A 27533-nucleotide genomic window follows, 5' to 3' on the forward strand; every position below is an offset into this window, starting at 1 on the left:
TTTTGATTTAAAGTGAAGATTACTGTTTGTCTGTCATACAGTGCTCACAGTGAAAATTCTGTTTACTGGTCTATGATACAAACAGTGCATTGGTGTTTAAAACAGGGCGGTCTTAAGTTCCATCGCTGAGTTTTATGCTTAAGCCGATCAGTTTTGGGTTTTTGATGATTAGAGCAGCGATTAGTATTTGATTTACAGTGAAGATTACAGTTTACTTGACTGTGATTCGGGCTTACAGTGAAAATTCTGTTACTCTTCTGTCATACATACAGTGCTTTGGTGATTAAAACAGGACATTCTTAAGTTGCAGCTCTCAGTTTCCTGAGTAAGCCGTTCAATTTGGGGCTTTTAATGATTGGAGGGAAGATTAGTATTTGATTTGATTGGAAGATTACTGTTTACTTGTCTGTCATACAGTGCTCACAGTGAAAATTCTGTTTACTGGTCTGTCATACATACAGTGCTTTGGTGTTTAAAACAGGACGGTCTTAAGTTGCAGCTCGGAGTTTCCTTGTTAAGTCAATCAATTTGGGCTCTTTGATTATTATAGCGAAGATTAATATTTGAATTACACTGAGGATTACTGTTTACTTGACTGTCATACAGTGCTAGGGTCAGGTTCAGGGTCTGGGTCAGGGTCAGGGTCAGGGTCAGGGTCGGGGTCGGGGTGGGGGTCGGGGTCGGGGTCGGGGTCGGGGTCGGGGTCGGGGTCAGGGTCGGGGTCAGGGTCAGGGTCAGGGTCAGGGTCAGGGTCAGGGTCAGGGTCGGGGTCGGGGTCGGGGTCGGGGTCGGGGTGGGGGTTGGGGTTGGGGTTGGGGTTGGGGTTGGGGTTGGGGTTGGGGTTGGGGTTGGGGTTGGGGATTGGTTGGGGTTGGGGTTGGGGTTGGGGTTGGGGTTGGGGTTGTGGTTGGGGTTGGGGTTGGGGTTGGGGTTGGGGTTGGGGTTGGGGTTGGGGTTGGGGTTGGGGTTGGGGTTGGGGTTGGGGTTGGGGTTGGGGTTGGGGTTGGGGTTGGGGTTGGGGTTGGGGTTGGGGTTGGGGTTGGGGTTGGGGTTGGGGTTGGGGTTGGGGTTGGGGTTGGGGTTGGGGTTGGGGTTGGGGTTGGGGTTGGGGTTGGGGTTGGGGTTGGGGTTGGGGTTGGGGTTGGGGTTGGGGTTGGGGTTGGGGTTGGGGTTGGGGTTGGGGTTGGGGTTGGGGTTGGGGTTGGGGTTGGGGTTGGGGTTGGGGTTGGGGTTGGGGTTGGGGTTGGGGTTGGGGTTGGGGTTGGGGTTGGGGTTGGGGTTGGGGTTGGGGTTGGGGTTGGGGTTGGGGCTGGGGTTAGGGTTAGGGTTAGGGTTAGGGTTAGGGTTAGGGTTAGGGTTAGGGTTAGGGTTAGGGTTAGGGTTAGGGTTAGGGTTAGGGTTAGGGTTAGGGTTAGGGTTAGGGTTAGGGTTAGGGTTAGGGTTAGGGTTAGGGTTAGGGTTAGGGTTAGGGTTAGGGTTAGGGTTAGGGTTAGGGTTAGGGTTAGGGTTAGGGTTAGGGTTAGGGTTAGGGTTAGGGTTAGGGTTAGGGTTAGGGTTAGGGTTAGGGTTAGGGTTAGGGTTAGGGTTAGGGTTAGGGTTAGGGTTAGGGTTAGGGTTAGGGTTAGGGTTAGGGTTAGGGTTAGGGTTAGGGTTAGGGTTAGGGTTAGGGTTAGGGTTAGGGTTAGGGTTAGGGTTAGGGTTAGGGTTAGGGTTAGGGTTAGGGTTAGGGTTAGGGTTAGGGTTAGGGTTAGGGTTAGGGTTAGGGTTAGGGTTAGGGTTAGGGTTAGGGTTAGGGTTAGGGTTAGGGTTAGGGTTAGGGTTAGGGTTAGGGTTAGGGTTAGGGTTAGGGTTAGGGTTAGGGTTAGGGTTAGGGTTAGGGTTAGGGTTAGGGTTAGGGTTAGGGTTAGGGTTAGGGTTAGGGTTAGGGTTAGGGTTAGGGTTAGGGTTAGGGTTAGGGTTAGGGTTAGGGTTAGGGTTAGGGTTAGGGTTAGGGTTAGGGTTAGGGTTAGGGTTAGGGTTAGGGTTAGGGTTAGGGTTAGGGTTAGGGTTAGGGTTAGGGTTAGGGTTAGGGTTAGGGTTAGGGTTAGGGTTAGGGTTAGGGTTAGGGTTAGGGTTAGGGTTAGGGTTAGGGTTAGGGTTAGGGTTAGGGTTAGGGTTAGGGTTAGGGTTAGGGTTAGGGTTAGGGTTAGGGTTAGGGTTAGGGTTAGGGTTAGGGTTAGGGTTAGGGTTAGGGTTAGGGTTAGGGTTAGGGTTAGGGTTAGGGTTAGGGTTAGGGTTAGGGTTAGGGTTAGGGTTAGGGTTAGGGTTAGGGTTAGGGTTAGGGTTAGGGTTAGGGTTAGGGTTAGGGTTAGGGTTAGGGTTAGGGTTAGGGTTAGGGTTAGGGTTAGGGTTAGGGTTAGGGTTAGGGTTAGGGTTAGGGTTAGGGTTAGGGTTAGGGTTAGGGTTAGGGTTAGGGTTAGGGTTAGGGTTAGGGTTAGGGTTAGGGTTAGGGTTAGGGTTAGGGTTAGGGTTAGGGTTAGGGTTAGGGTTAGGGTTAGGGTTAGGGTTAGGGTTAGGGTTAGGGTTAGGGTTAGGGTTAGGGTTAGGGTTAGGGTTAGGGTTAGGGTTAGGGTTAGGGTTAGGGTTAGGGTTAGGGTTAGGGTTAGGGTTAGGGTTAGGGTTAGGGTTAGGGTTAGGGTTAGGGTTAGGGTTAGGGTTAGGGTTAGGGTAAAACTATTGCCAGAGTTAGGTCAAAATTTTAGAATCTTCTTTTTGGCAGCATCTCTCGTGATAAGGGACGAGGGGGGTGCCGCATTCCATAAAGGGAAGGTCTGCTTGTAGTTTGCTGCATTCGCAGCCCGGGGGGGGGGGGTCCAGTCCGTTTGATTTTATGTTTAAACTTGTTATGCATAAAATTCTATCTGGTTTCATCATGAAACCAGTTGTCTTGTAACCAGTTTCCTCTATCATATTAGAAACATTTAGCCAGAATTGCGCTTTAATGTAACTAGTTTGACTAGGGCTAGCTCCCGTTGAAACCAGATTGTTTAAACCAAATAACTTTTTTATCTGGTTACATCATTGACCAGTTGTCTTCCAGCCTGTTTTGTCGATGTAACCAGATGCATGCAACCAGAATTGAGTTTTATGAAAGAGTGTCAATAATATTAAACGAGTTTCAATAAGGCTAGTTCCCGTTGAAAGCAGATCGTTTAAACCAGATGGTTTTTCTATCTGGTTACATCATGTAACCAGTTGTCTTCCAGCCGGTTTTTTCGATGTAACCAGATGCATGCAACCAGAATTGATATTTATGAAAGAGTTTCAATAATATAAAACGAGTTTCAATAAGGCTAGTTCCCGTTGAAAGCAGCGCGTTTTAACCAGATGACTTTTTTATCTGGTTACATAATGTAACCAGTTGTCTTCCAGCTTGTTTTGTCAATGTAACCAGATGCATATAACAAGAATTGCGTTTTATGAAAGAGTGTCAGTAATATTAAACGAGTTTCAATAAGGCTAGTTCCCGTTGAAAGCAGATCGTTTAAACCAGATGGTTTTTCTATCTGGTTACATCATGTAACCAGTTGTCTTCCAGCCGGTTTTTTCGATGTAACCAGATGCATGCTACCAGAATTGATATTTATGAAAGAGTTTCAATAATATAAAACGAGTTTCAATAAGGCTAGTCCCCGTTGAAAGCAGCGCGTTTTAACCAGATGACTTTTTTATCTGGTTACATCATGTAACCAGTTGTCTTCCAGCTTGTTTTGTCAATGTAACCAGATGCATATAACTAGAATTGCGTTTTTATAAGAAAAGCTTCATTGGGGCTTGGTTCGGGTGTGACCAAATTTCTAAACCGAATTTCTCTAACCTGGTTTTCCATTTATTTCACGTATTTTGATGGGCGTAGTGAGATCGCGGGGCGATAGAGTAGAAAAAAGTATTTGTAGCAAAACATCATAATTTCCTTTTATTGAATCAGCATATTTTCCTTGTAGGATCAAGCAATTGTCCCTCGTTAAAGAACGAAATGGATTCAAATTTTCATGGCAAGTTGTTTCCTTATCGTTAATTATTTACAATAGAAAGGATGTTTTCTCACAGATTGATGGTCGAAACATATACTTTTGCAACAAGACTTTTTCAACACGATTGCATTTTGTTATCAGTTTTCTTGGAACCAGTTTCCTTTTTATACATGTAACCAGAATATTTTTATTTAGAACCTACCAAAATTCTGGACAGAGATCTGTTTGAAATTGATGGAAATCAATACGTGGCACTGGCGGACGTTAAAACAGATTTCCAGCACATGACTGGATCAGCCTTCAAAACCATGCTCCACCGAATGGGTATAAGGGCTAGATTAGCCCAAGGGACGATATGTGCAAAGCTGCAGTCACGTTTTGGAAAACAGAAAGGGGGACACTGGCTGATAGATATGGGAGATTTTCAAAAACTTAACAGCAAACACAAACAGCAAATCTTCAAACAGCTCCAAAGCACCACAACGATTGAAGCAAACGATAAAATTTCAACGAATGAAATGTGCGGGGAGGCCACAAACTCCATGACTGATGTGGAATCTTTCGAAGATGTTAGAATGGAAGACTACAGCGTTAATTACCGAGATCCACACAATAGTACACATGAAGCTGTTAATAATGAGTTTCCGAAAATTGCTGAATTCTACAGCAAGGTAATCAATCCAGAACGGCCCACTGGAAAAATTGCAGAGGCAACAGTGAAAAAGATCATTGGTAAAGCAAAAGAATACTTTATTTTTGTTGCAGAGACAGAAACACGGAGTCCAAACATTGAAGATTGCCTTAACACGAAAAAAGTGGATGCTTTCGTGCAAACGCGATTGGCCAAACCCTTAAGCTACGGCACGGTGGCAGGCTATGTACAATCGATTTTATATATTGCCAAATATGTGAAGAGAAATAGCGGAAACCTTATGGAAATAAAAGAGATTGTGCAGCTGAAAAGAATACAGTCTCAGCTGCAGGTAAGCATTTAATTTGAAGTCATCTACTTCAGAGTTTATATCTACGTTTCAAGTGAACTAAGAACGGCCAAAGTGACCAAGATTGCCAAATTATCGTCGTCCAATAGCGAATTTGATATAAAATATGCTTTGAAAAGATTACAGCGTTGGTTGTGCTGTCGGTTACTTCTACGCTTTACGCACTTTGTATGCATTTTCCTTCTTGATGGTGTTGTTTTCTTTTGCTGATTGCATTCACTTTTCTTTTAACAGAGAGAGTACGAAAAGGAGAGAAGGAGAAAAAATACAAATACGGACAGAAAAAAAAACTATTACTGGGGACAAGCAATGGAACTATTAAAGAAAATGAAATATGAATTGGAAACATTTTGTGGCACGAGAATAGATAAGGCAAGATTGTATCATGATTTCTTAATTCTTTTAATGTTTGCCACTGTTAATCCGGCAAGAAACACTGACATGATAAGACTTAAAATAGTGCAAGAGAAGGATGAAGAGCGAGATAGAAATAACAACTATCTTATATTCAAAGAAGATGGCACAGTGGAATTGGAAATAAACATTTTTAAAACCTCTTCGACTTATGGGTGCAATCGGATCTCGGTTTCGAGCGTCGATTATTTAGAGCGCTATTTGCGAACATTTATAGATAAAGAAAGGAGGATACTCCTTAAAGATAAGAAACACGACTTTCTTTTCATGCGTAAAAGTGGAGAGCCATTTGAAAGTTCCGAATCATTTACAGTTTATCTCTCCAAGTCATTCTCACAACATTCGGATGATCAATTGCATGTAACTACAGGAACCCTTCGTAAAAGTTTAGTTAACTGGGTTCTGTCTGAGGAAAAGGACAAAAACATAGAAGCAGCTATCGCAAGACTTATGTCACACAGTCAGAGAACTCAGAGACTAAGATACTATACCATGGAAACTGAGAACAAAATTAAAAAGGGTGTAAGACACTTGGCAGATAATACAGCTAACTGTTTAGGGATTCGTCGAAAATTGTCCTGTTGGAACTACCCCATTAGAGATCAAATTGTTGCTCTAATTACAAATGATTCGACTTTGGCTGTTCCAAACATTTTAGTAGGTAAGGTAATCGATGTGAACTACGACGAGAAAACTGTATTAATGGCCGAGATGGAAGAGACTGACGAAAGCTACACGTATAAAATGAAAATTGGCATCACCTTCAAAGAAAGTATAGAGGCTGTAGTTCACCCCATTGATTGTGTATATGATGCGGACAGTAACACTTATCATCTCCGAACACGTAAGCATGAAATATACGAGGCAGTCATGGAAGGGATGCGACAACAAATGGATGAAAGTTCATCGGAATCAGACAATGACTTTATTTAAATTTTGTAACATCATTACACATTATACTATTATTTGCGAACATTTGTGACACCTTCATAGATTAATTAGAGGTTGTAGTTCTCTCCATTGATTGTGTTACGATTTATTCCTTTTGAAGTATCAACGCTATAAAGATATTTTTTTCATGTAGCTACATAACAAAAAGTTTTCTTTAAGTTTTCAAAGTAGAAAAAGTGTCTACCAAAGAACAACTTTTCATTTTTGTTTCTTTACGTGTCTTCTAAATACATGCATTGATATATACAGGCCCCTTAAATTATGTGTTTTAAAGCCCTTCAAAACCAATTGCTAGCGCTAATTTAAGTTTAAAATGATGTATGAAAGTTATTTCACATTGATACTAACTCCCTGATGGCCCCTAGGTTAGGGGTATTTCCCAATACCAAAGTTAAAGATACCCACAATCAAAAGCAGAACAGAACATTTAATGAATTGAAGTGAATTGAATTGGTCATAACCCACCTAGGGAATGACCAAACTTTAGATGCAATTTACACCAAAACCATATAGAATTTCCAAGACCTCTGGTACTATGCTAGAGATGAAGTATATTTACCCATTGTATCAAAAGCTGGTAATCTTAAAAGCTAATTTACTATTTTTCCATATTTTTCGAACATTCCTTACTTCACTACTATAGAGGGGTTTTAGCGGCGCGTCCTGGTGAAACAATAGGGCCTCGGTTAAATGTATTAAGGAAGGGGTGATACTTTTCAAAATAAGTGAAAAAATCATTAAATGTTTCTGGTGTAGAAAATTACGCTGAGTTGATTGACACTCTAGATAAAGGGTCTTAAATGCACCGTTTTCGAAATAATTGGGGTTGAAGTGGGGCAAAACAATAGGGAAAACAATAGGCCAAACTAAGGAAAAATGACCACTAGCATCAAATAGAGGCTGCACCATGCTCAATATAAACAAAATGGCGCTTCAATTCCGCGCGCTAAGTTGCTTCGGAGAGTGTAAAATGGATAGGAATGATACTACTCAGATTACTTTGGTTTAGGTGAGACTCCTTTTAAGCTACATCTTGACATGATTTAAAAGGGTTCATCATTTTGTCCCGAATTGATTTCACCATTTGACATTTCTAACAGTCTTTATGTTGGGCCTAGGCCTTTATGTTGAGTTGCTTACATTGCCATGGTACAAGCTTTGAGATCTTTATCATGCTGAGACTTTTAACAAATATGAACTCTCTTTAACACAAATATGTTACAGTTTGCCCCCGAAACAGTAAATAGTCTAGCGATTTGCTTTGTTGTGATTATCTTCTATGGTTTAGTTGATTTGGTGATATTTTAACATTCAGTTGTGTTATGGCACGAAAATAAGGAACTTGTGTGGATAAGGTTCTCTGTGCACCAGGACGGGGTGCAAGGTTCTATAGAATAGGATAATGGACTCTCTGTAACAGTTTGCCCCCGAAACAGTAAATAGTCTAGCGATTTGCTTTGTTGTGATTATCTTCTATGGTTTAGTTGATTTGGTGATATTTTAACATTCAGTTGTGTTATGGCACGAAAATAAGGAACTTGTGTGGATAAGGTTCTCTGTGCACCAGGACGGGGTGCAAGGTTCTATAGAATAGGATAATGGACTCTCTGTAACAGTTTGCCCCCGAAACAGTAAATAGTCTAGCGATTTGCTTTGTTGTGATTATCTTCTATGGTTTAGTTGATTTGGTGATATTTTAACATTCAGTTGTGTTATGGCACGAAAATAAGGAACTTGTGTGGATAAGGTTCTCTGTGCACCAGGACGGGGTGCAAGGTTCTATAGAATAGGATAATGGACTCTCTGTAACAGTTTGCCCCCGAAACAGTAAATAGTCTAGCGATTTGCTTTGTTGTGATTATCTTCTATGGTTTAGTTGATTTGGTGATATTTTAACATTCAGTTGTGTTATGGCACGAAAATAAGGAACTTGTGTGGATAAGGTTCTCTGTGCACCAGGACGGGGTGCAAGGTTCTATAGAATAGGATAATGGACTCTCTGTAACAGTTTGCCCCCGAAACAGTAAATAGTCTAGCGATTTGCTTTGTTGTGATTATCTTCTATGGTTTAGTTGATTTGGTGATATTTTAACATTCAGTTGTGTTATGGCACGAAAATAAGGAACTTGTGTGGATAAGGTTCTCTGTGCACCAGGGCGGGGTGCAAGGTTCTATAGAATAAGATAATGGACTCTCTGTAACAGTTTGCCCCCGAAACAGTAAATAGTCTAGCGATTTGCTTTGTTGTGATTATCTTCTATGGTTTAGTTGATTTGGTGATATTTTAACATTCAGTTGTGTTATGGCACGAAAATAAGGAACTTGTGTGGATAAGGTTCTCTGTGCACCAGGACGGGGTGCAAGGTTCTATAGAATAAGATAATGAATTCTCTGTAACAGTTTGCCCCCGAAACAGTAAATAGTCTAGCGATTTGCTTTGTTGTGATTATCTTCTATGGTTTAGTTGATTTGGTGATATTTTAACATTCAGTTGTGTTATGGCACGAAAATAAGGAACTTGTGTGGATAAGGTTCTCTGTGCACCAGGACGGGGTGCAAAGTTCTATAGAATAAAATAATGAATTCTCTGTAACAGTTTGCCCCCGAAACAGTAAATAGTCTAGCGATTTGCTTTGTTGTGATTATCTTCTATGGTTTAGTTGATTTGGTGATATTTTAACATTCAGTTGTGTTATGGCACGAAAATAAGGAACTTGTGTGGATAAGGCTCTCTGTGCACCAGGACGGGGTGCAAGGTTCTATAGAATAGGATAATGGACTCTCTGTAACAGTTTGCCCCCGGAACAGTAAATAGTCTAGCGATTTGCTTTGTTGTGATTATCTTCTATGGTTTAGTTGATTTGGTGATATTTTAACATTCAGTTGTGTTATGGCACGAAAATAAGGAACTTGTGTGGATAAGGTTCTCTGTGCACCAGGACGGGGTGCAAGGTTCTATAGAATAAGATAATGAATTCTCTGTAACAGTTTGCCCCCGAAACAGTAAATAGTCTAGCGATTTGCTTTGTTGTGATTATCTTCTATGGTTTAGTTGATTTGGTGATATTTTAACATTCAGTTGTGTTATGGCACGAAAATAAGGAACTTGTGTGGATAAGGTTCTCTGTGCACCAGGACGGGGTGCAAGGTTCTATAGAATAAGATAATGAATTCTCTGTAACAGTTTGCCCCCGAAACAGTAAATAGTCTAGCGATTTGCTTTGTTGTGATTATCTTCTATGGTTTAGTTGATTTGGTGATATTTTAACATTCAGTTGTGTTATGGCACGAAAATAAGGAACTTGTGTGGATAAGGTTCTCTGTGCACCAGGACGGGGTGCAAGGTTCTATAGAATAGGATAATGGACTCTCTGTAACAGTTTGCCCCCGAAACAGTAAATAGTCTAGCGATTTGCTTTGTTGTGATTATCTTCTATGGTTTAGTTGATTTGGTGATATTTTAACATTCAGTTGTGTTATGGCACGAAAATAAGGAACTTGTGTGGATAAGGTTCTCTGTGCACCAGGACGGGGTGCAAGGTTCTATAGAATAAGATAATGGACTCTCTGTAACAGTTTGCCCCCGAAACAGTAAATAGTCTAGCGATTTGCTTTGTTGTGATTATCTTCTATGGTTTAGTTGATTTGGTGATATTTTAACATTCAGTTGTGTTATGGCACGAAAATAAGGAACTTGTGTGGATAAGGTTCTCTGTGCACCAGGACGGGGTGCAAGGTTCTATAGAATAGGATAATGGACTCTCTGTAACAGTTTGCCCCCGAAACAGTAAATAGTCTAGCGATTTGCTTTGTTGTGATTATCTTCTATGGTTTAGTTGATTTGGTGATATTTTAACATTCAGTTGTGTTATGGCACGAAAATAAGGAACTTGTGTGGATAAGGTTCTCTGTGCACCAGGACGGGGTGCAAGGTTCTATAGAATAAGATAATGAATTCTCTGTAACAGTTTGCCCCCGAAACAGTAAATAGTCTAGCGATTTGCTTTGTTGTGATTATCTTCTATGGTTTAGTTGATTTGGTGATATTTTAACATTCAGTTGTGTTATGGCACGAAAATAAGGAACTTGTGTGGATAAGGTTCTCTGTGCACCAGGACGGGGTGCAAGGTTCTATAGAATAAGATAATGAATTCTCTGTAACAGTTTGCCCCCGAAACAGTAAATAGTCTAGCGATTTGCTTTGTTGTGATTATCTTCTATGGTTTAGTTGATTTGGTGATATTTTAACATTCAGTTGTGTTATGGCACGAAAATAAGGAACTTGTGTGGATAAGGTTCTCTGTGCACCAGGACGGGGTGCAAGGTTCTATAGAATAGGATAATGGACTCTCTGTAACAGTTTGCCCCCGAAACAGTAAATAGTCTAGCGATTTGCTTTGTTGTGATTATCTTCTATGGTTTAGTTGATTTGGTGATATTTTAACATTCAGTTGTGTTATGGCACGAAAATAAGGAACTTGTGTGGATAAGGTTCTCTGTGCACCAGGACGGGGTGCAAGGTTCTATAGAATAGGATAATGGACTCTCTGTAACAGTTTGCCCCCGAAACAGTAAATAGTCTAGCGATTTGCTTTGTTGTGATTATCTTCTATGGTTTAGTTGATTTGGTGATATTTTAACATTCAGTTGTGTTATGGCACGAAAATAAGGAACTTGTGTGGATAAGGTTCTCTGTGCACCAGGACGGGGTGCAAGGTTCTATAGAATAAGATAATGGACTCTCTGTAACAGTTTGCCCCCGAAACAGTAAATAGTCTAGCGATTTGCTTTGTTGTGATTATCTTCTATGGTTTAGTTGATTTGGTGATATTTTAACATTCAGTTGTGTTATGGCACGAAAATAAGGAACTTGTGTGGATAAGGTTCTCTGTGCACCAGGACGGGGTGCAAGGTTCTATAGAATAGGATAATGGACTCTCTGTAACAGTTTGCCCCCGAAACAGTAAATAGTCTAGCGATTTGCTTTGTTGTGATTATCTTCTATGGTTTAGTTGATTTGGTGATATTTTAACATTCAGTTGTGTTATGGCACGAAAATAAGGAACTTGTGTGGATAAGGTTCTCTGTGCACCAGGACGGGGTGCAAGGTTCTATAGAATAGGATAATGGACTCTCTGTAACAGTTTGCCCCCGAAACAGTAAATAGTCTAGCGATTTGCTTTGTTGTGATTATCTTCTATGGTTTAGTTGATTTGGTGATATTTTAACATTCAGTTGTGTTATGGCACGAAAATAAGGAACTTGTGTGGATAAGGTTCTCTGTGCAACAGGACGGAGTGCAAGGTTCTATAGAATAGGATAATGGACTCTCTGTAACAGTTTGCCCCCGAAACAGTAAATAGTCTAGCGATTTGCTTTGTTGTGATTATCTTCTATGGTTTAGTTGATTTGGTGATATTTTAACATTCAGTTGTGTTATGGCACGAAAATAAGGAACTTGTGTGGATAAGGTTCTCTGTGCACCAGGACGGGGTGCAAGGTTCTATAGAATAGGATAATGGACTCTCTGTAACAGTTTGCCCCCGAAACAGTAAATAGTCTAGCGATTTGCTTTGTTGTGATTATCTTCTATGGTTTAGTTGATTTGGTGATATTTTAACATTCAGTTGTGTTATGGCACGAAAATAAGGAACTTGTGTGGATAAGGTTCTCTGTGCACCAGGACGGGGTGCAAGGTTCTATAGAATAGGATAATGGACTCTCTGTAACAGTTTGCCCCCGAAACAGTAAATAGTCTAGCGATTTGCTTTGTTGTGATTATCTTCTATGGTTTAGTTGATTTGGTGATATTTTAACATTCAGTTGTGTTATGGCACGAAAATAAGGAACTTGTGTGGATAAGGTTCTCTGTGCACCAGGACGGGGTGCAAGGTTCTATAGAATAGGATAATGGACTCTCTGTAACAGTTTGCCCCCGAAACAGTAAATAGTCTAGCGATTTGCTTTGTTGTGATTATCTTCTATGGTTTAGTTGATTTGGTGATATTTTAACATTCAGTTGTGTTATGGCACGAAAATAAGGAACTTGTGTGGATAAGGTTCTCTGTGCACCAGGACGGGGTGCAAGGTTCTATAGAATAGGATAATGGACTCTCTGTAACAGTTTGCCCCCGAAACAGTAAATAGTCTAGCGATTTGCTTTGTTGTGATTATCTTCTATGGTTTAGTTGATTTGGTGATATTTTAACATTCAGTTGTGTTATGGCACGAAAATAAGGAACTTGTGTGGATAAGGTTCTCTGTGCACCAGGGCGGGGTGCAAGGTTCTATAGAATAAGATAATGGACTCTCTGTAACAGTTTGCCCCCGAAACAGTAAATAGTCTAGCGATTTGCTTTGTTGTGATTATCTTCTATGGTTTAGTTGATTTGGTGATATTTTAACATTCAGTTGTGTTATGGCACGAAAATAAGGAACTTGTGTGGATAAGGTTCTCTGTGCACCAGGACGGGGTGCAAGGTTCTATAGAATAAGATAATGAATTCTCTGTAACAGTTTGCCCCCGAAACAGTAAATAGTCTAGCGATTTGCTTTGTTGTGATTATCTTCTATGGTTTAGTTGATTTGGTGATATTTTAACATTCAGTTGTGTTATGGCACGAAAATAAGGAACTTGTGTGGATAAGGTTCTCTGTGCACCAGGACGGGGTGCAAAGTTCTATAGAATAAAATAATGAATTCTCTGTAACAGTTTGCCCCCGAAACAGTAAATAGTCTAGCGATTTGCTTTGTTGTGATTATCTTCTATGGTTTAGTTGATTTGGTGATATTTTAACATTCAGTTGTGTTATGGCACGAAAATAAGGAACTTGTGTGGATAAGGCTCTCTGTGCACCAGGACGGGGTGCAAGGTTCTATAGAATAGGATAATGGACTCTCTGTAACAGTTTGCCCCCGGAACAGTAAATAGTCTAGCGATTTGCTTTGTTGTGATTATCTTCTATGGTTTAGTTGATTTGGTGATATTTTAACATTCAGTTGTGTTATGGCACGAAAATAAGGAACTTGTGTGGATAAGGTTCTCTGTGCACCAGGACGGGGTGCAAGGTTCTATAGAATAAGATAATGAATTCTCTGTAACAGTTTGCCCCCGAAACAGTAAATAGTCTAGCGATTTGCTTTGTTGTGATTATCTTCTATGGTTTAGTTGATTTGGTGATATTTTAACATTCAGTTGTGTTATGGCACGAAAATAAGGAACTTGTGTGGATAAGGTTCTCTGTGCACCAGGACGGGGTGCAAGGTTCTATAGAATAAGATAATGAATTCTCTGTAACAGTTTGCCCCCGAAACAGTAAATAGTCTAGCGATTTGCTTTGTTGTGATTATCTTCTATGGTTTAGTTGATTTGGTGATATTTTAACATTCAGTTGTGTTATGGCACGAAAATAAGGAACTTGTGTGGATAAGGTTCTCTGTGCACCAGGACGGGGTGCAAGGTTCTATAGAATAGGATAATGGACTCTCTGTAACAGTTTGCCCCCGAAACAGTAAATAGTCTAGCGATTTGCTTTGTTGTGATTATCTTCTATGGTTTAGTTGATTTGGTGATATTTTAACATTCAGTTGTGTTATGGCACGAAAATAAGGAACTTGTGTGGATAAGGTTCTCTGTGCACCAGGACGGGGTGCAAGGTTCTATAGAATAAGATAATGGACTCTCTGTAACAGTTTGCCCCCGAAACAGTAAATAGTCTAGCGATTTGCTTTGTTGTGATTATCTTCTATGGTTTAGTTGATTTGGTGATATTTTAACATTCAGTTGTGTTATGGCACGAAAATAAGGAACTTGTGTGGATAAGGTTCTCTGTGCACCAGGACGGGGTGCAAGGTTCTATAGAATAGGATAATGGACTCTCTGTAACAGTTTGCCCCCGAAACAGTAAATAGTCTAGCGATTTGCTTTGTTGTGATTATCTTCTATGGTTTAGTTGATTTGGTGATATTTTAACATTCAGTTGTGTTATGGCACGAAAATAAGGAACTTGTGTGGATAAGGTTCTCTGTGCACCAGGACGGGGTGCAAGGTTCTATAGAATAAGATAATGAATTCTCTGTAACAGTTTGCCCCCGAAACAGTAAATAGTCTAGCGATTTGCTTTGTTGTGATTATCTTCTATGGTTTAGTTGATTTGGTGATATTTTAACATTCAGTTGTGTTATGGCACGAAAATAAGGAACTTGTGTGGATAAGGTTCTCTGTGCACCAGGACGGGGTGCAAGGTTCTATAGAATAAGATAATGAATTCTCTGTAACAGTTTGCCCCCGAAACAGTAAATAGTCTAGCGATTTGCTTTGTTGTGATTATCTTCTATGGTTTAGTTGATTTGGTGATATTTTAACATTCAGTTGTGTTATGGCACGAAAATAAGGAACTTGTGTGGATAAGGTTCTCTGTGCACCAGGACGGGGTGCAAGGTTCTATAGAATAGGATAATGGACTCTCTGTAACAGTTTGCCCCCGAAACAGTAAATAGTCTAGCGATTTGCTTTGTTGTGATTATCTTCTATGGTTTAGTTGATTTGGTGATATTTTAACATTCAGTTGTGTTATGGCACGAAAATAAGGAACTTGTGTGGATAAGGTTCTCTGTGCACCAGGACGGGGTGCAAGGTTCTATAGAATAGGATAATGGACTCTCTGTAACAGTTTGCCCCCGAAACAGTAAATAGTCTAGCGATTTGCTTTGTTGTGATTATCTTCTATGGTTTAGTTGATTTGGTGATATTTTAACATTCAGTTGTGTTATGGCACGAAAATAAGGAACTTGTGTGGATAAGGTTCTCTGTGCACCAGGACGGGGTGCAAGGTTCTATAGAATAAGATAATGGACTCTCTGTAACAGTTTGCCCCCGAAACAGTAAATAGTCTAGCGATTTGCTTTGTTGTGATTATCTTCTATGGTTTAGTTGATTTGGTGATATTTTAACATTCAGTTGTGTTATGGCACGAAAATAAGGAACTTGTGTGGATAAGGTTCTCTGTGCACCAGGACGGGGTGCAAGGTTCTATAGAATAGGATAATGGACTCTCTGTAACAGTTTGCCCCCGAAACAGTAAATAGTCTAGCGATTTGCTTTGTTGTGATTATCTTCTATGGTTTAGTTGATTTGGTGATATTTTAACATTCAGTTGTGTTATGGCACGAAAATAAGGAACTTGTGTGGATAAGGTTCTCTGTGCACCAGGACGGGGTGCAAGGTTCTATAGAATAGGATAATGGACTCTCTGTAACAGTTTGCCCCCGAAACAGTAAATAGTCTAGCGATTTGCTTTGTTGTGATTATCTTCTATGGTTTAGTTGATTTGGTGATATTTTAACATTCAGTTGTGTTATGGCACGAAAATAAGGAACTTGTGTGGATAAGGTTCTCTGTGCAACAGGACGGAGTGCAAGGTTCTATAGAATAGGATAATGGACTCTCTGTAACAGTTTGCCCCCGAAACAGTAAATAGTCTAGCGATTTGCTTTGTTGTGATTATCTTCTATGGTTTAGTTGATTTGGTGATATTTTAACATTCAGTTGTGTTATGGCACGAAAATAAGGAACCTGTGTGGATAAGGTTCTCTGTGCACCAGGACGGGTGCAAGGTTCTATAGAATAGGATAATGGACTCTCTGTAACAGTTTGCCCCCGAAACAGTAAATAGTCTAGCGATTTGCTTTGTTGTGATTATCTTCTATGGTTTAGTTGATTTGGTGATATTTTAACATTCAGTTGTGTTATGGCACGAAAATAAGGAACTTGTGTGGATAAGGTTCTCTGTGCACCAGGACGGGGTGCAAGGTTCTATAGAATAGGATAATGGACTCTCTGTAACAGTTTGCCCCCGAAACAGTAAATAGTCTAGCGATTTGCTTTGTTGTGATTATCTTCTATGGTTTAGTTGATTTGGTGATATTTTAACATTCAGTTGTGTTATGGCACGAAAATAAGGAACTTGTGTGGATAAGGTTCTCTGTGCAACAGGACGGAGTGCAAGGTTCTATAGAATAGGATAATGGACTCTCTGTAACAGTTTGCCCCCGAAACAGTAAATAGTCTAGCGATTTGCTTTGTTGTGATTATCTTCTATGGTTTAGTTGATTTGGTGATATTTTAACATTCAGTTGTGTTATGGCACGAAAATAAGGAACTTGTGTGGATAAGGTTCTCTGTGCACCAGGACGGGGTGCAAGGTTCTATAGAATAGGATAATGGACTCTCTGTAACAGTTTGCCCCCGAAACAGTAAATAGTCTAGCGATTTGCTTTGTTGTGATTATCTTCTATGGTTTAGTTGATTTGGTGATATTTTAACATTCAGTTGTGTTATGGCACGAAAATAAGGAACTTGTGTGGATAAGGTTCTCTGTGCACCAGGACGGGGTGCAAGGTTCTATAGAATAGGATAATGGACTCTCTGTAACAGTTTGCCCCCGAAACAGTAAATAGTCTAGCGATTTGCTTTGTTGTGATTATCTTCTATGGTTTAGTTGATTTGGTGATATTTTAACATTCAGTTGTGTTATGGCACGAAAATAAGGAACTTGTGTGGATAAGGTTCTCTGTGCACCAGGACGGGGTGCAAGGTTCTATAGAATAGGATAATGGACTCTCTGTAACAGTTTGCCCCCGAAACAGTAAATAGTCTAGCGATTTGCTTTGTTGTGATTATCTTCTATGGTTTAGTTGATTTGGTGATATTTTAACATTCAGTTGTGTTATGGCACGAAAATAAGGAACTTGTGTGGATAAGGTTCTCTGTGCACCAGGACGGGGTGCAAGGTTCTATAGAATAGGATAATGGACTCTCTGTAACAGTTTGCCCCCGAAACAGTAAATAGTCTAGCGATTTGCTTTGTTGTGATTATCTTCTATGGTTTAGTTGATTTGGTGATATTTTAACATTCAGTTGTGTTATGGCACGAAAATAAGGAACTTGTGTGGATAAGGTTCTCTGTGCACCAGGACGGGGTGCAAGGTTCTATAGAATAGGATAATGGACTCTCTGTAACAGTTTGCCCCCGAAACAGTAAATAGTCTAGCGATTTGCTTTGTTGTGATTATCTTCTATGGTTTAGTTGATTTGGTGATATTTTAACATTCAGTTGTGTTATGGCACGAAAATAAGGAACTTGTGTGGATAAGGTTCTCTGTGCACCAGGGCGGGGTGCAAGGTTCTATAGAATAAGATAATGGACTCTCTGTAACAGTTTGCCCCCGAAACAGTAAATAGTCTAGCGATTTGCTTTGTTGTGATTATCTTCTATGGTTTAGTTGATTTGGTGATATTTTAACATTCAGTTGTGTTATGGCACGAAAATAAGGAACTTGTGTGGATAAGGTTCTCTGTGCACCAGGACGGGGTGCAAGGTTCTATAGAATAAGATAATGAATTCTCTGTAACAGTTTGCCCCCGAAACAGTAAATAGTCTAGCGATTTGCTTTGTTGTGATTATCTTCTATGGTTTAGTTGATTTGGTGATATTTTAACATTCAGTTGTGTTATGGCACGAAAATAAGGAACTTGTGTGGATAAGGTTCTCTGTGCACCAGGACGGGGTGCAAAGTTCTATAGAATAAAATAATGAATTCTCTGTAACAGTTTGCCCCCGAAACAGTAAATAGTCTAGCGATTTGCTTTGTTGTGATTATCTTCTATGGTTTAGTTGATTTGGTGATATTTTAACATTCAGTTGTGTTATGGCACGAAAATAAGGAACTTGTGTGGATAAGGCTCTCTGTGCACCAGGACGGGGTGCAAGGTTCTATAGAATAGGATAATGGACTCTCTGTAACAGTTTGCCCCCGGAACAGTAAATAGTCTAGCGATTTGCTTTGTTGTGATTATCTTCTATGGTTTAGTTGATTTGGTGATATTTTAACATTCAGTTGTGTTATGGCACGAAAATAAGGAACTTGTGTGGATAAGGTTCTCTGTGCACCAGGACGGGGTGCAAGGTTCTATAGAATAAGATAATGAATTCTCTGTAACAGTTTGCCCCCGAAACAGTAAATAGTCTAGCGATTTGCTTTGTTGTGATTATCTTCTATGGTTTAGTTGATTTGGTGATATTTTAACATTCAGTTGTGTTATGGCACGAAAATAAGGAACTTGTGTGGATAAGGTTCTCTGTGCACCAGGACGGGGTGCAAGGTTCTATAGAATAAGATAATGAATTCTCTGTAACAGTTTGCCCCCGAAACAGTAAATAGTCTAGCGATTTGCTTTGTTGTGATTATCTTCTATGGTTTAGTTGATTTGGTGATATTTTAACATTCAGTTGTGTTATGGCACGAAAATAAGGAACTTGTGTGGATAAGGTTCTCTGTGCACCAGGACGGGGTGCAAGGTTCTATAGAATAGGATAATGGACTCTCTGTAACAGTTTGCCCCCGAAACAGTAAATAGTCTAGCGATTTGCTTTGTTGTGATTATCTTCTATGGTTTAGTTGATTTGGTGATATTTTAACATTCAGTTGTGTTATGGCACGAAAATAAGGAACTTGTGTGGATAAGGTTCTCTGTGCACCAGGACGGGGTGCAAGGTTCTATAGAATAGGATAATGGACTCTCTGTAACAGTTTGCCCCCGAAACAGTAAATAGTCTAGCGATTTGCTTTGTTGTGATTATCTTCTATGGTTTAGTTGATTTGGTGATATTTTAACATTCAGTTGTGTTATGGCACGAAAATAAGGAACTTGTGTGGATAAGGTTCTCTGTGCACCAGGACGGGGTGCAAGGTTCTATAGAATAAGATAATGGACTCTCTGTAACAGTTTGCCCCCGAAACAGTAAATAGTCTAGCGATTTGCTTTGTTGTGATTATCTTCTATGGTTTAGTTGATTTGGTGATATTTTAACATTCAGTTGTGTTATGGCACGAAAATAAGGAACTTGTGTGGATAAGGTTCTCTGTGCACCAGGACGGGGTGCAAGGTTCTATAGAATAGGATAATGGACTCTCTGTAACAGTTTGCCCCCGAAACAGTAAATAGTCTAGCGATTTGCTTTGTTGTGATTATCTTCTATGGTTTAGTTGATTTGGTGATATTTTAACATTCAGTTGTGTTATGGCACGAAAATAAGGAACTTGTGTGGATAAGGTTCTCTGTGCACCAGGACGGGGTGCAAGGTTCTATAGAATAAGATAATGAATTCTCTGTAACAGTTTGCCCCCGAAACAGTAAATAGTCTAGCGATTTGCTTTGTTGTGATTATCTTCTATGGTTTAGTTGATTTGGTGATATTTTAACATTCAGTTGTGTTATGGCACGAAAATAAGGAACTTGTGTGGATAAGGTTCTCTGTGCACCAGGACGGGGTGCAAGGTTCTATAGAATAAGATAATGAATTCTCTGTAACAGTTTGCCCCCGAAACAGTAAATAGTCTAGCGATTTGCTTTGTTGTGATTATCTTCTATGGTTTAGTTGATTTGGTGATATTTTAACATTCAGTTGTGTTATGGCACGAAAATAAGGAACTTGTGTGGATAAGGTTCTCTGTGCACCAGGACGGGGTGCAAGGTTCTATAGAATAGGATAATGGACTCTCTGTAACAGTTTGCCCCCGAAACAGTAAATAGTCTAGCGATTTGCTTTGTTGTGATTATCTTCTATGGTTTAGTTGATTTGGTGATATTTTAACATTCAGTTGTGTTATGGCACGAAAATAAGGAACTTGTGTGGATAAGGTTCTCTGTGCACCAGGACGGGGTGCAAGGTTCTATAGAATAGGATAATGGACTCTCTGTAACAGTTTGCCCCCGAAACAGTAAATAGTCTAGCGATTTGCTTTGTTGTGATTATCTTCTATGGTTTAGTTGATTTGGTGATATTTTAACATTCAGTTGTGTTATGGCACGAAAATAAGGAACTTGTGTGGATAAGGTTCTCTGTGCACCAGGACGGGGTGCAAGGTTCTATAGAATAAGATAATGGACTCTCTGTAACAGTTTGCCCCCGAAACAGTAAATAGTCTAGCGATTTGCTTTGTTGTGATTATCTTCTATGGTTTAGTTGATTTGGTGATATTTTAACATTCAGTTGTGTTATGGCACGAAAATAAGGAACTTGTGTGGATAAGGTTCTCTGTGCACCAGGACGGGGTGCAAGGTTCTATAGAATAGGATAATGGACTCTCTGTAACAGTTTGCCCCCGAAACAGTAAATAGTCTAGCGATTTGCTTTGTTGTGATTATCTTCTATGGTTTAGTTGATTTGGTGATATTTTAACATTCAGTTGTGTTATGGCACGAAAATAAGGAACTTGTGTGGATAAGGTTCTCTGTGCACCAGGACGGGGTGCAAGGTTCTATAGAATAGGATAATGGACTCTCTGTAACAGTTTGCCCCCGAAACAGTAAATAGTCTAGCGATTTGCTTTGTTGTGATTATCTTCTATGGTTTAGTTGATTTGGTGATATTTTAACATTCAGTTGTGTTATGGCACGAAAATAAGGAACTTGTGTGGATAAGGTTCTCTGTGCAACAGGACGGAGTGCAAGGTTCTATAGAATAGGATAATGGACTCTCTGTAACAGTTTGCCCCCGAAACAGTAAATAGTCTAGCGATTTGCTTTGTTGTGATTATCTTCTATGGTTTAGTTGATTTGGTGATATTTTAACATTCAGTTGTGTTATGGCACGAAAATAAGGAACCTGTGTGGATAAGGTTCTCTGTGCACCAGGACGGGTGCAAGGTTCTATAGAATAGGATAATGGACTCTCTGTAACAGTTTGCCCCCGAAACAGTAAATAGTCTAGCGATTTGCTTTGTTGTGATTATCTTCTATGGTTTAGTTGATTTGGTGATATTTTAACATTCAGTTGTGTTATGGCACGAAAATAAGGAACTTGTGTGGATAAGGTTCTCTGTGCACCAGGACGGGGTGCAAGGTTCTATAGAATAGGATAATGGACTCTCTGTAACAGTTTGCCCCCGAAACAGTAAATAGTCTAGCGATTTGCTTTGTTGTGATTATCTTCTATGGTTTAGTTGATTTGGTGATATTTTAACATTCAGTTGTGTTATGGCACGAAAATAAGGAACTTGTGTGGATAAGGTTCTCTGTGCAACAGGACGGAGTGCAAGGTTCTATAGAATAGGATAATGGACTCTCTGTAACAGTTTGCCCCCGAAACAGTAAATAGTCTAGCGATTTGCTTTGTTGTGATTATCTTCTATGGTTTAGTTGATTTGGTGATATTTTAACATTCAGTTGTGTTATGGCACGAAAATAAGGAACTTGTGTGGATAAGGTTCTCTGTGCACCAGGACGGGGTGCAAGGTTCTATAGAATAGGATAATGGACTCTCTGTAACAGTTTGCCCCCGAAACAGTAAATAGTCTAGCGATTTGCTTTGTTGTGATTATCTTCTATGGTTTAGTTGATTTGGTGATATTTTAACATTCAGTTGTGTTATGGCACGAAAATAAGGAACTTGTGTGGATAAGGCTCTCTGTGCACCAGGACGGGGTGCAAGGTTCTATAGAATAGGATAATGGACTCTCTGTAACAGTTTGCCCCCGAAACAGTAAATAGTCTAGCGATTTGCTTTGTTGTGATTATCTTCTATGGTTTAGTTGATTTGGTGATATTTTAACATTCAGTTGTGTTATGGCACGAAAATAAGGAACTTGTGTGGATAAGGTTCTCTGTGCACCAGGACGGGGTGCAAGGTTCTATAGAATAGGATAATGGACTCTCTGTAACAGTTTGCCCCCGAAACAGTAAATAGTCTAGCGATTTGCTTTGTTGTGATTATCTTCTATGGTTTAGTTGATTTGGTGATATTTTAACATTCAGTTGTGTTATGGCACGAAAATAAGGAACTTGTGTGGATAAGGTTCTCTGTGCACCAGGACGGGGTGCAAGGTTCTATAGAATAGGATAATGGACTCTCTGTAACAGTTTGCCCCCGAAACAGTAAATAGTCTAGCGATTTGCTTTGTTGTGATTATCTTCTATGGTTTAGTTGATTTGGTGATATTTTAACATTCAGTTGTGTTATGGCACGAAAATAAGGAACCTGTGTGGATAAGGTTCTCTGTGCACCAGGACGGGTGCAAGGTTCTATAGAATAGGATAATGGACTCTCTGTAACAGTTTGCCCCCGAAGCAGTAAATAGTCTAGCGATTTGCTTTGTTGTGATTATCTTCTATGGTTTAGTTGATTTGGTGATATTTTAACATTCAGTTGTGTTATGGCACGAAAATAAGGAACTTGTGTGGATAAGGTTCTCTGTGCACCAGGACGGGGTGCAAGGTTCTATAGAATAGGATAATGGACTCTCTGTAACAGTTTGCCCCCGAAACAGTAAATAGTCTAGCGATTTGCTTTGTTGTGATTATCTTCTATGGTTTAGTTGATTTGGTGATATTTTAACATTCAGTTGTGTTATGGCACGAAAATAAGGAACTTGTGTGGATAAGGTTCTCTGTGCAACAGGACGGAGTGCAAGGTTCTATAGAATAGGATAATGGACTCTCTGTAACAGTTTGCCCCCGAAACAGTAAATAGTCTAGCGATTTGCTTTGTTGTGATTATCTTCTATGGTTTAGTTGATTTGGTGATATTTTAACATTCAGTTGTGTTATGGCACGAAAATAAGGAACTTGTGTGGATAAGGTTCTCTGTGCACCAGGACGGGGTGCAAGGTTCTATAGAATAGGATAATGGACTCTCTGTAACAGTTTGCCCCCGAAACAGTAAATAGTCTAGCGATTTGCTTTGTTGTGATTATCTTCTATGGTTTAGTTGATTTGGTGATATTTTAACATTCAGTTGTGTTATGGCACGAAAATAAGGAACTTGTGTGGATAAGGTTCTCTGTGCACCAGGACGGGGTGCAAGGTTCTATAGAATAGGATAATGGACTCTCTGTAACAGTTTGCCCCCGAAACAGTAAATAGTCTAGCGATTTGCTTTGTTGTGATTATCTTCTATGGTTTAGTTGATTTGGTGATATTTTAACATTCAGTTGTGTTATGGCACGAAAATAAGGAACTTGTGTGGATAAGGTTCTCTGTGCACCAGGACGGGGTGCAAGGTTCTATAGAATAAGATAATGAATTCTCTGTAACAGTTTGCCCCCGAAACAGTAAATAGTCTAGCGATTTGCTTTGTTGTGATTATCTTCTATGGTTTAGTTGATTTGGTGATATTTTAACATTCAGTTGTGTTATGGCACGAAAATAAGGAACTTGTGTGGATAAGGTTCTCTGTGCACCAGGACGGGGTGCAAAGTTCTATAGAATAAAATAATGAATTCTCTGTAACAGTTTGCCCCCGAAACAGTAAATAGTCTAGCGATTTGCTTTGTTGTGATTATCTTCTATGGTTTAGTTGATTTGGTGATATTTTAACATTCAGTTGTGTTATGGCACGAAAATAAGGAACTTGTGTGGATAAGGCTCTCTGTGCACCAGGACGGGGTGCAAGGTTCTATAGAATAGGATAATGGACTCTCTGTAACAGTTTGCCCCCGGAACAGTAAATAGTCTAGCGATTTGCTTTGTTGTGATTATCTTCTATGGTTTAGTTGATTTGGTGATATTTTAACATTCAGTTGTGTTATGGCACGAAAATAAGGAACTTGTGTGGATAAGGTTCTCTGTGCACCAGGACGGGGTGCAAGGTTCTATAGAATAAGATAATGAATTCTCTGTAACAGTTTGCCCCCGAAACAGTAAATAGTCTAGCGATTTGCTTTGTTGTGATTATCTTCTATGGTTTAGTTGATTTGGTGATATTTTAACATTCAGTTGTGTTATGGCACGAAAATAAGGAACTTGTGTGGATAAGGTTCTCTGTGCACCAGGACGGGGTGCAAGGTTCTATAGAATAAGATAATGAATTCTCTGTAACAGTTTGCCCCCGAAACAGTAAATAGTCTAGCGATTTGCTTTGTTGTGATTATCTTCTATGGTTTAGTTGATTTGGTGATATTTTAACATTCAGTTGTGTTATGGCACGAAAATAAGGAACTTGTGTGGATAAGGTTCTCTGTGCACCAGGACGGGGTGCAAGGTTCTATAGAATAGGATAATGGACTCTCTGTAACAGTTTGCCCCCGAAACAGTAAATAGTCTAGCGATTTGCTTTGTTGTGATTATCTTCTATGGTTTAGTTGATTTGGTGATATTTTAACATTCAGTTGTGTTATGGCACGAAAATAAGGAACTTGTGTGGATAAGGTTCTCTGTGCACCAGGACGGGGTGCAAGGTTCTATAGAATAGGATAATGGACTCTCTGTAACAGTTTGCCCCCGAAACAGTAAATAGTCTAGCGATTTGCTTTGTTGTGATTATCTTCTATGGTTTAGTTGATTTGGTGATATTTTAACATTCAGTTGTGTTATGGCACGAAAATAAGGAACTTGTGTGGATAAGGTTCTCTGTGCACCAGGACGGGGTGCAAGGTTCTATAGAATAAGATAATGGACTCTCTGTAACAGTTTGCCCCCGAAACAGTAAATAGTCTAGCGATTTGCTTTGTTGTGATTATCTTCTATGGTTTAGTTGATTTGGTGATATTTTAACATTCAGTTGTGTTATGGCACGAAAATAAGGAACTTGTGTGGATAAGGTTCTCTGTGCACCAGGACGGGGTGCAAGGTTCTATAGAATAAGATAATGAATTCTCTGTAACAGTTTGCCCCCGAAACAGTAAATAGTCTAGCGATTTGCTTTGTTGTGATTATCTTCTATGGTTTAGTTGATTTGGTGATATTTTAACATTCAGTTGTGTTATGGCACGAAAATAAGGAACTTGTGTGGATAAGGTTCTCTGTGCACCAGGACGGGGTGCAAGGTTCTATAGAATAGGATAATGGACTCTCTGTAACAGTTTGCCCCCGAAACAGTAAATAGTCTAGCGATTTGCTTTGTTGTGATTATCTTCTATGGTTTAGTTGATTTGGTGATATTTTAACATTCAGTTGTGTTATGGCACGAAAATAAGGAACTTGTGTGGATAAGGTTCTCTGTGCACCAGGACGGGGTGCAAGGTTCTATAGAATAGGATAATGGACTCTCTGTAACAGTTTGCCCCCGAAACAGTAAATAGTCTAGCGATTTGCTTTGTTGTGATTATCTTCTATGGTTTAGTTGATTTGGTGATATTTTAACATTCAGTTGTGTTATGGCACGAAAATAAGGAACTTGTGTGGATAAGGTTCTCTGTGCACCAGGACGGGGTGCAAGGTTCTATAGAATAGGATAATGGACTCTCTGTAACAGTTTGCCCCCGAAACAGTAAATAGTCTAGCGATTTGCTTTGTTGTGATTATCTTCTATGGTTTAGTTGATTTGGTGATATTTTAACATTCAGTTGTGTTATGGCACGAAAATAAGGAACTTGTGTGGATAAGGTTCTCTGTGCACCAGGACGGGGTGCAAGGTTCTATAGAATAGGATAATGGACTCTCTGTAACAGTTTGCCCCCGAAACAGTAAATAGTCTAGCGATTTGCTTTGTTGTGATTATCTTCTATGGTTTAGTTGATTTGGTGATATTTTAACATTCAGTTGTGTTATGGCACGAAAATAAGGAACTTGTGTGGATAAGGTTCTCTGTGCACCAGGACGGGGTGCAAGGTTCTATAGAATAGGATAATGGACTCTCTGTAACAGTTTGCCCCCGAAACAGTAAATAGTCTAGCGATTTGCTTTGTTGTGATTATCTTCTATGGTTTAGTTGATTTGGTGATATTTTAACATTCAGTTGTGTTATGGCACGAAAATAAGGAACTTGTGTGGATAAGGTTCTCTGTGCACCAGGACGGGGTGCAAGGTTCTATAGAATAGGATAATGGACTCTCTGTAACAGTTTGCCCCCGAAACAGTAAATAGTCTAGCGATTTGCTTTGTTGTGATTATCTTCTATGGTTTAGTTGATTTGGTGATATTTTAACATTCAGTTGTGTTATGGCACGAAAATAAGGAACTTGTGTGGATAAGGTTCTCTGTGCACCAGGACGGGGTGCAAAGTTCTATAGAATAAAATAATGAATTCTCTGTAACAGTTTGCCCCCGAAACAGTAAATAGTCTAGCGATTTGCTTTGTTGTGATTATCTTCTATGGTTTAGTTGATTTGGTGATATTTTAACATTCAGTTGTGTTATGGCACGAAAATAAGGAACTTGTGTGGATAAGGTTCTCTGTGCACCAGGACGGGGTGCAAAGTTCTATAGAATAAAATAATGAATTCTCTGTAACAGTTTGCCCCCGAAACAGTAAATAGTCTAGCGATTTGCTTTGTTGTGATTATCTTCTATGGTTTAGTTGATTTGGTGATATTTTAACATTCAGTTGTGTTATCCGTTAAACCCTAGTTATTTATTAAAATTTTATTTTTGATAGACGTCAGAGCAATAGCAGAACAACATCAATTCATTGGCGGATCATAAGGAGCTGGAGAATGAAGAAGTCCGTGACTTTTATGTAGTTTAATTCTCTTTCGATATATAATTTTCTATAAAAATAATAAGTTTCGGTATATATCACGTAGGCCTATCAATTTTAACTTGAACAAGTAAAATATGTACGGTGCTTGTAGTACTTCACCCAAATAACGATAGTATAATGAGCGAATAAGTTCAGTACCAGATTGGTTGTAACAACACGTTTTTTCCCGTATAAACTTGTTATTATTAATTATAACAATACGTCATATTAGCAAGTTTTTATGAATGTTAAATTAAGTGTTGTTTTTTGTCAAACAAGAATTTATCAAGGTTTTTTATTGTGTTCTTTTGTTCATCCTTTGCTCGTGATACCAGCTGTAAATTTATTTTCTTACCACTGTATCGAAAACGAAGTTCCTCTTGAAGGATAGGTAATAAAGATGGAAGAGGGAGACTGGGGCCGGGGGAGCAGATGCTTCAGAGGGGTCCGAGTGGTACGAGTGTCCGAATGGAAATTTCAAAATCGCAATTACTCCTGAAACTCTGTATTTAAAAAATCATCCATAAGGGTTTATGACTATGACTTATAAAGTGCATGCTGTGTAAGTTTGCTGTAACTGCGAACGCCTATGTCACTGCGCATATCTGTTACTGACTCACACGACATAAGTTAACAAGAATGCATTTAACAGCTCTTTTGTTTTATGCTGTGGGAAATTATGTGAGTATGAAATT

General features: G+C 39.6%; 1 protein-coding gene across 1 annotated transcript; it reads left to right on the forward strand.

Annotated features, from left to right (window-relative positions):
• Positions 1-3772: 3772 nt before the first annotated feature.
• LOC135692355 (uncharacterized) lies at positions 3773-27131 on the forward strand. The gene is made up of 4 exons (XM_089108820.1): positions 3773-4034; positions 4209-4996; positions 5249-7388; positions 26755-27131. The coding sequence occupies exons 1-3, from the start codon at positions 4016-4018 to the stop codon at positions 6359-6361; spliced, it is 1920 nt and encodes a 639-aa protein (XP_088964946.1). The 5' UTR covers positions 3773-4015; the 3' UTR covers positions 6362-7388; positions 26755-27131.
• Positions 27132-27533: the final 402 nt, after the last annotated feature.

Source organism: Rhopilema esculentum, chromosome 6, assembly GCF_057945365.1.
Source record: "Rhopilema esculentum isolate cy_ngs chromosome 6, ASM5794536v1, whole genome shotgun sequence".
NCBI classification, from domain to species: domain Eukaryota; kingdom Metazoa; phylum Cnidaria; class Scyphozoa; order Rhizostomeae; family Rhizostomatidae; genus Rhopilema; species Rhopilema esculentum.

What these genes read in the sequence shown, in the direction of transcription:
- LOC135692355 (XM_089108820.1), top strand. An exon ending in GAATACAGTCTCAGCTGCAG is followed by an intron (nt 4,997 to 5,248) that starts GTAAGCATTTAA and finishes TTCTTTTAACAG; the next exon opens with AGAGAGTACGAAAAGGAGAG.